Source organism: Rhagoletis pomonella, unplaced genomic scaffold (assembly GCF_013731165.1).
Source record: "Rhagoletis pomonella isolate Grant_MI unplaced genomic scaffold, Rhpom_1.0 Rhpom_scaffold_00012, whole genome shotgun sequence".
Taxonomy (NCBI): domain Eukaryota; kingdom Metazoa; phylum Arthropoda; class Insecta; order Diptera; family Tephritidae; genus Rhagoletis; species Rhagoletis pomonella.
In genome coordinates this window covers 14,414,351-14,424,424 of record NW_023458566.1, presented here as the reverse complement: position 1 = coordinate 14,424,424, position 10,074 = coordinate 14,414,351, and the positions used below count along the sequence as shown (strand labels likewise).

Genomic DNA, 10,074 nt, shown 5'->3' with positions numbered 1-10,074 from the left:
TTTTTTTATTACTTACTTTAGCATGCAAGTGTATGAGAATGTCTGTATTTGAGGCTTCAACTGCTTTTGTGCGCGCAAGTCGGTTAGGCAGGCAGCGCTGTTAGCGCGACAGCCGACGATTTGGGGCTCACTGTTTGGTTGAGTTTTCCTGTTTGTTTTTGTTCTATTTCTTTGTAAAGGCAGCCTTTAGGGTTTTACTCTTGTGGCGCGCTGCGACGACGACGACGACGATATCAATTGTGCTGAACCACTGCAGTATTCAATAAGGTACAGAATTTAAATTGTGCCGCGAACGCAAGCGCAGGGGGTAGGTGCAACATACGAAACGAAGTGCCTGGTCTGGGTCTTTAACACGGAGCCACCACGCGGCTTTTAATACTTTTTATTTTTTTTGTTGTTGATTATTCCTGCTTATTTTCTTTACTTTCTTCCTTTGGTGTTTGCCCTTTTGTTGTTTTTTCGTTCGTTCGTTTGTTGGTTCGCTTTGGCGAGCCACAGGCAAGTTAGCAAGGCAACCAGCTACATAGTCAGTCATCCAACCGGCCTAACCGCCAGCCCGCCAATCGGTACAAGCCGAGCAAGCAAGCAACCAACCAACCAGCCTATATTCCAGTCTCAGTCAGCTAGCGAACGGTATTTGAGTACTCCAAGCAGTTTTCGTCTGATTGCATCCGGAAATGCCGCTTTACACTTGAATGGCAATGAGAATATTCTTGAATTTGGGCTTTGCAAAAGAAGTAGCAGCCGCGGCACACTAGCGGCTGACTGCAGCACTCAGCAGGCGGCTTGAGTTTGGTAGACGTTTCTTTTTTTTGTCCATTATTTTACTCAATTCTCTTTTTCTGCCTACTTTAAACACTGCGCTGACACTTGAGATTTTATATATTTTTTTCTTTCTATTAGATCTTGAGTATACTCTTTTTTTTAGGTTAGTTTTGAGTTTAGCTTAGGGTTGGATTGGGTTGGGTATATATAATTTCATTTGGTAGCTGCGCATTAATGTTTTTTTTAAATGCTTTAAAGGAGTTATTGTACAATTTTAATGTTATCGTTGGCATCAAGTGGTTTGCGAGTGCTTGTAATTAACCATAAAGAAAAAATGTGGAATTTAAAATCAAGAGAGAAAAAAATAAATAAAATTATGCATGACTTTTGCTTTTGTGCAGCAGTGTGGAGGTGAATGAGCAAATGCATATACAGTGGCGATAATATTAGTAGGGACGTAAGTCCGAACTTCAAACTTTTTACAAATATTATGAAAATTCGACAAAGTTTCATCAAAATTTCGAGCTTTTTAATTAGATGAGAAACATTTTAAGGCGGCAGTTTGGGAGTCAATTAAATTCTAGTATAGTTATAGTATAGGACTTACCGTTGATTTTCGGCAATTTTTTGTTGAAGGTGTTGCTCATTCGGTCCATATAAAAAAAATTTTTGTGTGGAAAAAATTTGGAAAAATTTGTAAAACTTGCTAAAAACCAACGGCCTTAATAGTTTTTTTAAACTGCCTATCATTTTTTTTCAAAAAATTTCGATCAGATTTTGGTGAAATTTGTCGATTTTTTTTTATAAATTCGAAATTTTTCGACATTCGGACCATGCTGTATCGATTAGGTCGAACCAAAAGGTAAAAGCGTGCCAGCTGAGTCCATTTAGGGAGGTTGTGTAGGTCGAGATCAATTCTGGATAGGCAGGATTTCCGTCTACTACAATACCCATACCTTACTTTTGTCAGAGAAGGGCTTACTTGTACAACGTCGTGTCCAGTGATTGTGCTAAGTGCTATGTCTTTAAAACTACTGCCGGACGCTAATATCGACCAGTTGTCAGCGCTTAAAACCGGCGAAACTTTCTTTGTTGACTGGGGAAGCTTCATAATGCAGACAGTAGTGGGGAGAGGCTACAGCTCTGTGGTACCACCGACTTAATTGTCCTTGGCTTACATTCGACGGGAGAAGCACGGGATTTGTGAGGCTTCCTGTGTCTTCACTACCGGGGAAAGAAGAGTTATCGGGCGATAAGGCTCGCGTTTGTTGGTTGATTTGCCGAGTATATGTAGTGTAGGGCATTCAATCCCGAAACATTTTAACAATGCCGGGATTTCGGGTTGCGAAAAATTCTTGTCCGAGGATTTTTCGGAATTTATCGGGATTTTGACTTTAAAACACTTTTTTTTTGCACTTGCAGTAGGCACACCGTTCTCAGCAATCGAAATATTAACTCGAGCATTGCGTTGTTTAAATGAAAATTATGAAAGATGAGCATGCCACAAAGTAAAAACTGTATTCGCCACTTTTCATAATTTATGCAAAAACTGGTGAATATAAAAATGTTTGATGAACAATTTTTTTATTAAAAAAAAGTACCAGCAACCAACCATCAACATCACAATTACAATAAAACGGGAACAACAAAAAGCAAAAGAGGCGCATAATTACCCGAACGGGAAGGACGCAGTACGTAAAATATATACATGTGCAAATAAACACATACATAGATACTACGTATGAATGCACATTAGGGTGGTTAAAAATTTTTTTCAGGGGGAAAAATATTAAAATTTCAAAGTCAAATACATATGTATGTGTGGAGACGTAAATTAATTTTTTGAAGATTCCTCAAGGAAATACATATGCTTATTCGATCTGAAAATTTTTTATTTTTAACTTTTTGGTAGCAACTCTACGACCAAAATTTATATTCTCCGTGTAAAATATATGAAAATCTCAAAATATTAAAAAAATACGAGTGTCCTTATTTTCGATATTCTTTAGTTCTGGGGCTAGCAGCGGGAACATTTCAAAATGTTGATTTTCCTGTGTATTTTTAGACCAGCCTAATGTACTTACATACTACATATGTATGTACTACACATGTACAAACACATTTACTACATAAAATAGGAAAATATTCGCCAGCATGGCGCAGCAGCAGCAGCAGCAGCAACGGCAGTGGCAACGTCTACAAATTAAATCCGAATTGCAGTTGATTAAAATTCATAAAAATAAAATTTTTACAAACAATTTCCGATGCAAACTGTGCTCTTCCACTTACTGCATACATATTAAGCAGGAATATTTAGTGTAAGCAACCCTCAGTGAACGAGGAACATACAGGGGCTGCTGCTATAGAATGTTGTAAATGTTATAGCGGCAGCAGCAAAAGCAAAGCATTTATTATAACAGCCACATTTACTTATGTATATAGGCGGCAACTGAAACGAGGGGTAGCAAGCAGCGCTACTTACAAATCCACACACGCCCATACAGACGTGCGTTACATTCATGGCCCAAGCCCTACCTTGGCGTGCAGAGTAAGTACACTGTGATGAACACTGCACTTTGTTGTACTCGAAGTCACAGCACAGCGAACATTGCCGGGACGCGCTCCGCTTTACCCCATTTATAAGCGAATACGAGTTGCTGTGCGTCTGCAAAGGCAATGAACCTTTGCTTGACAAGCCACAGCGCGTAGTGCTGGTGGTGGCGCACAAAGATAAAAACCGAGGAAAACAGTTTAGGATCAAATGAGATTTTAGAGATTCGAACAAATCAAAGTACACTAGGCGGTTGTCGTTAATCGTCTAGGACGATACATAATATGTATATTGTACTATGGACTTCCAAACCAGACGGGAGGCATATGAACATATTTAAATTGGGAAGTTAAAGTTATGCTGCAATGCGTTCTCAGAACTTGTCTTCTTGAATATTTTTGAGGGCATTAACGGTTCCAGGGCTCTCTTTGTTAATACAATCTATTCAAAACTAGATATCCCTTCACGGTTATTTTCATTTGTATTGCAGCGTCATTATCACCACTTTCACTGATAAAATTGGTGGTTGATAGTTTTACATTCATCTTTTGGTGGTGGCTGAAGCTTACGTAGTATTTTGATATACATATTTTTACAAAAAAAAAAAACGATATGGTTGTAAAATATTGGAAAATGCAAAAACTGAATACCGGAAAAGCTTTTGGTCCAACAAATTCTGCAAGCAGCTGCAATTAAATCAATCCCTAAGAAGTTACACTTCCACATGTATGTATGTATGTGCATGTGTTTATACTAGATATGTATGTATTAAAATCATTTCCCGAGCTACTAACTAAATAATAATGTTTTTACTTCTTAATACAAGTATAGCCAAATTTTTTTACTCACCATACTACTCCGAAGGCACCATAGCCAATGGGACGATCCGGCTGCACATCCTGTGGCACAGCAGGTGGCTGATAATATGGTGCTGCAGCAGCTAGAATGGCACCTTGTGGGGCACCGCCAGCAGCTCCTCCCTGTACCAGTGACATTGATACGCTCATTGAAATACGCGAACGAGGACGCGAAATGGGTGCAGCGACGGACACTACTGCTGTATGACCACTGAACTGTTGTTGTTGGGCGCTGGAGTTGGTGCTAATGCCAAAACAGTTGTTAACGCTCGTACGAATATGGCGGTTAGTATGTGTATAAATGCTATTGTGATTATGGCTATAATTGGGGATGGGATTGGCCCTTATTCCGCTTTCGGTTTGCCTTTTGGGGCCAACAATGGCCGCCATTCAACAAATTGCCATACAATTGATGAAAATTTCCCGCAACAACAGTAGTAGAATGGAACGCGCGCGCGCGACACGATACTGGTAATTGATTTTATAAATCAAATAAATTGATGGAGAGCAACTTTATAGTCTACTTTTGAAATTTAGATTTTTTCATAACTTGATATCATGTAGGTATTGCAATATTATGCAATTTCAACTTTTTTCTTATACTTATTTAATATTGATTACTTTTGACAACACTTTTTAACTAACATTTACACGAACAAACACTTGGAAACACTGTCTTAATAATTTTAAATTTCACACAAATCTAATAAATGGTTATTTTTTAAGTGAATTTAACGTAGAGCGCTGACTTAGCGTAATTTTCTTAAGCGTTGATTAAAAGCTGTAAAGATAAAGGTAACAAAGAGAAAGATATGTTTTTATCAAAACCGTTTTATTTATTAAAAAAAAAAATAATTGGCATACAATTTAATGCAAGCTCTCGGTGCACGGGTTGCAGGCAATGCGCGTTAAAAGCCGGTTTTCTTATGGAGACAGCTTTACAAACCGTGCACCGTGCAAGGGCTTTGCAAGACTGCGAGAATACCCCTAATGAATAAACAGAGCAAACTAAATTCTGAACTATATGCACATATATATGTAAGTATGTATGTAAATACATATGTACGTTATTTATATTTATGGATGTATGTAAATACTCTTCTATAAGAACACATGTATTTAGGCTACTTATCACAAATCAAACTTTGTACTATTTTATACCTCCCTATGGAGCTTAACTTTTCACGACGCAGCATCCCCTGTTTGGAGCAGTTAGCAGCGGAGCCGCTGAAACGTAGTTTATACATACACACCTATATATGTGCTTTTATGGACATAAAAAGGGCAAAACCAGAACAGGAAGTAAAACTAAACAGTTGTCGGCCGTTTTGTTTACTTCCAGGGGGTGCCATTTTTCTTCACAGTTTTACAGGCAGTCCTTGTAATATGATTTACTTTAACAGCTCAATGAAGAGACTTTTCTATCAGCGGAGTGAAGACAAAATATAACCCAAACTTACCTCTAAAAACACTATGCTTGCTACTGCATATGTATGTACATTGAATACAAATTCCGCAAAGTCCTTTTCCACCCACGGATTTACAAATATGGCTATGTTCTTTTAAGCCGTCTGATGATATTCCAGGTTGATGCTTGCGATTTGTTTACACATTTATAGTTTCCTGTATTAAACTTTGTTCGCTTTTCAAGCCCAAATAAACGACTTTTATACCGATACTAATTAAAATACTCCAACGTGCAGGAGTTGAACAGTCGATAGGCAAGTAAATAAATGATGGATCTTTAATTGAAGTTGGGACAGCTGTGAGACGGCGAGTGGGCAAGCATCGCAAATATAGTGGGAGCAACAATAACACGGGTGCATTTCTCTGGTTTGTTTCGCGTTCTTCCGCTTGTAACCAATTTTTTCAGATTACTGTTTTGTGTACATATGTGTACTTGGTGAATTTTTTACTTATTTTTCTTTTTTCTTGCAAACAAACAAAACGTACATCTTCCTTTAGTCGTCTGCCTGCACTCACTTATTTTCAAACGATTTATTTAATTTACTTTTTAGTAATCCACTAAGAACTTGGACGATACTTTGGTTAACAAGAAAGTTTTTTATCAATTTGCGAACCACATTTTTAACAAAAACACGAAGAGCGAGGGGATAGAAAACCAGCCACGAATAAAATATTCACTGTGTTTGCTTTGCTTTTTGTTAGATTCTCTCACACTTTGCAAGCATTTACACCGATTTTTCTTGCTTTTTTGTTAATTTTTTGCTGGTTTACAAACTTGATGCACTGCCTACCGCCTGCATCACAGGCAATGAAACTAAAATGCAACGAATTTTTAGCGCATTCGTACCAATTAATTGATTTTACAAGTGAAATGCGTTTGCTTTTTGCAGAAAAATAAGTACACAAATTTTTTGGTGAAATTTTGCTACACGCCGCGCCGCCAACCAATTCACTCGCCGTTTTTTTAACGATTGCGGCCACCCTTTTTGACGACGGCTAGCAAAGCAGAGAACATGTTGCAACGCCTTGGAAATTCAACAAACATGTTGCTAAACGAACCGTCAAACATGTATCATGGAAAAGTTGCACGGAAGGGTTGCATTTTGTATGACAGTTCGAAAAAAACAAAAAATTGCCATATTCGAAATAAAGTGGTTTGGAAAATTCAAGATTAAAAGACTTAAATAATTTCAAAAACTCCATATTTGGAAAATAGAAAGTCAAGCATTTCGCATGAGCGGAAGCAAGTTGACCGACTGACAACAGCGTTTCGTAAAGATACACGATACACAAATAGTTGTCGCGAAAAAGTTTCAATTCGAAAACTTTTCCAAATTCGAAAATTCGATTTCTTCGGCTTTGCAAGACCTGCCAGACGCGAAATAAACTTTAAATGTTGTATAAATAATCTAAAATAGTAAAATTTCTAAAATCAATCTTTTGTAGGATTATGTATTTTAAAGAAAAAAGAATTTTATATGAGCTACACTAAACTAGAAAAGGATGCAAGTATCTATTGTTGTTGTGTAGAATTGCCATTCCAAGTCGCATTTTCGTCATCTGAATCTTTATGGTCTGTTAAGCGATGAATATTCGAGCTGCCATAACGGCGATACGGTTTTGTTTCGCCTTTTTCAGTAGCAGCCTCAGTTGAAGTAGAGGGATTGTTGCCCAAAACGGATCCTGCAGTAATACCGCCTCCACCAAAACGCTCCATGTTACGACGCTTTGCACTGAAAGAACGGATATACCCTATTTTGTCATGTAGTTATTTTTATTTGTTTGCACTTACGCATCATGATGTGCTCCGTTTTCTTCATTTGCTCTCTTAGCGGCGCCAACATTTTTATCTGTTTCGTTATCATTTCCTCGCCTGTCACCCGTAGTTATATTCTTTATATAGCCGAAAATTGAAAATACTGGAGAGAGTATGGTCATAACTAAAGTGGTAAACATATTCAGAAGTCCACCGGAACGCGCAATAATAGCTGCTGGGCTGCTCTTACTCTCTTTGCCAATTATTAGAATGACTGCACTTGGAAACAGATTCAACTCAGCAAGCGTTTGAGCATCATGCTCGACATTAAGTTCTCTTTTGGGGTATGTTGTAGCTAAAGTAAAATCTTTTATGCCCGTTCCAGGCAGTAAGTCGTTACGCACATATTCGCGTAACTTGCCAAGTGTGTCTTGGCAATTAAAGACATGCGTCGCAGTATTACCACTTGCAAAACGAAATTGAATTCGGGTGCTGTCGGGAGCAACAAGTGGGCCACCACCGTTATTAGAATTATCTTCTGCACTTGTGGTTGCTGCATTAGCATTAGCGGCTCCTTCTCCGATTGATGCAAATTTTTGTGCACGCTCAGCACGATCTCCAGCTATTTGTGCACGTATCCTTTCGCGGGCTGCCATTTCCTCGAGTTTTTCACGGCGAATATTATCCTTGGGTACAAAATTAAAAAAACAAACAAAATTGTATGAATTATTGACATACATATATGTATGAGATCTTCTTTATCTAACCTTTAGTTCTTTTAGTTCGTGTTGACGCTGCCATTCTTGTGCATTTTGGAATTCTTTTCGCTCTTGTTTACGCCTCAATTCATGTTCCTTTTCCAATTGCTTCTCTTCGGCAAGCCGCTTCCGTCTTTGTTCCTCCATATTTCTTCTGGTTTCTTCTAGTCGGACCTTAGCATCCATTTCATTTTGCTCAACTTGATCTATAGCCGATTTGGCTTCCTTGTTAACAACAATTTCCTTTTCTGCTTTTGTTTCTTTCGGCTTTTTATAGCACACGCCGCCATCGCACACTATTTCCTGCTCATCAGCATGTTGAACTTTATTATCTATCTCCATTGTCGAACTACTTGTTGAAGGCTCTGCGCTGAGAGAAAGAACTGGAACCTCTTCTTCTGGTTCATTTTTGCTCGTTACAGTGCTGCTAGCTGGTGGACTTTGAGCTTTTTGTTCAGCCTCAATAAAAGAAGACGAAGCGTGCACAGCGGATGTACAGCGACCGGAAGAAGTGAGCACTTTATTAATTTTCTCTTCCAGTTCCTCTACTGAAGCAATAATGCCGGTTCCAATTTCAAGTGGGGTGCCGGATTTTCCTATAAAAAAGATTGATGGTACTGGCACTACTTGGTCTAAATATTAAAAGAGAGATTAAAAGGATGCAATTGTTTAAGTTTTATAAACATATGTATATATATATATTCCAAAGTCTAGAACTCACAAATAGTTGCGAACTGCATATATGATTGGCTATCACTTTCGATTTTTATAGCAACAAAATCGTCAGACTCCAACTTCTCGCGTATTTTCTGACTATTTATAAAATTTGTAAGTTTTGTAGTTGACTCATCTTTCCCTGTGGACATGCAAAAAAAAAAAATAAACGCCATATTCTAAATCAGTTTATTTTCGGTAAATTATCGACAAGAATGACGTGTTCTGTCGCTGCAAATTTTTTTTATTTTCATTTTCCCTTGGCCAAGCAGCCAGCATTCCTACGCACCTTCAACGTAAACAACGAAAATTGCATTGTTCGCCTTCGATTTAGCAACTGCTTCTGCAATGTTACCGTTGTACCAATTCATTTTAAATTTTCCCACGGTTTTTAATATTTTTGTATAACTAATTTGATATCAATTAGAAAACTGCAAATTTCTTTTTCAATCTCAAAAAAAAAATAATGAAGAAAATCAACTGATTGGAACAACAATGTTGCCGTACTATGATATTTCCATAAGTGAGACTTGGAAGCACTTATTGGAGTTCAGAGCACTACACTGGTTTTGAAACTGAATTAATGCCCATTCCAGACTAGTTGCATTGCGACATTGAATTCAAATGCCCGCTACGAATACGAAAAAATTGCTATCACTGAATCCGAGTGAACTCGAATATATCGTTGCCAGCTTCGAAATCAGTTAGTGCAAAGGAAACAACAGACATTTATGTATGTCATTTTGCTGACGCTGGCCCATCGGGCGCAATGGCCGAGTGTGCAAAGCACTAGACCGCCAATTGAGAGAGCCAAGTTCGAGTCCGAGTCGTGGGGCAGTGGAGATTTCTTTATTTCTTATTTAATTTTTGTTTATTTTTTTAAAAAATATTTTTTTTAGTTTATTTTTAGCTTAGATTTTATTATTTTAAATAGAAAAATATTTTTTTTTAAATATTTAAATAAATATTTTTCCTAACAAATTGTTGCTAAACTATTATTTCCTCGATTCATACAAAATATTAATTCATTAAATAGCGTCTAGCAGATAAATGTGTGTATGTACATATGTAAGTATGTATGTATGTCATTGGTATTTTACGTCTACGTTTACACAAATATATGGAATTATATCAAACTATAACAAATTTGGAGTATAATAAATATTTAATATTAAAAATAATGCAGCTTTCTTCCACTATTTTTAA

At 37.4% G+C, this 10,074-nt stretch overlaps 2 protein-coding genes across 3 annotated transcripts in view; both read right to left on the bottom strand.

Annotated features, from left to right (window-relative positions):
* LOC118747910 (serine/threonine-protein kinase NLK2) overlaps positions 1 to 6,792 on the bottom strand; it is a 337,056-nt gene extending 330,264 nt beyond the window's left edge. For both annotated transcript variants that reach the window (XM_036482122.1, XM_036482123.1), the window contains exons 1-2: positions 5,634 to 6,792; positions 4,166 to 4,954 (exon numbers count right to left, since the gene is read on the bottom strand). In XM_036482122.1, the coding sequence (XP_036338015.1) occupies positions 4,166 to 4,563 (398 nt within the window). In that variant the 5' untranslated portion in view covers positions 4,564 to 4,954; positions 5,634 to 6,792. The remainder of the gene's footprint in view (positions 1 to 4,165; positions 4,955 to 5,633) is intronic.
* A 280-nt stretch (positions 6,793 to 7,072) lies between these two features.
* On the bottom strand, positions 7,073 to 9,327 carry LOC118747909 (UBX domain-containing protein 4). The gene is made up of 5 exons (XM_036482120.1): positions 9,158 to 9,327; positions 8,876 to 9,010; positions 8,164 to 8,786; positions 7,433 to 8,082; positions 7,073 to 7,373 (listed from the first exon to the last, which is right to left on the bottom strand). The coding sequence occupies exons 1-5, from the start codon at positions 9,237 to 9,239 to the stop codon at positions 7,154 to 7,156; spliced, it is 1,710 nt and encodes a 569-aa protein (XP_036338013.1). The 5' UTR covers positions 9,240 to 9,327; the 3' UTR covers positions 7,073 to 7,153.
* Positions 9,328 to 10,074: the final 747 nt, after the last annotated feature.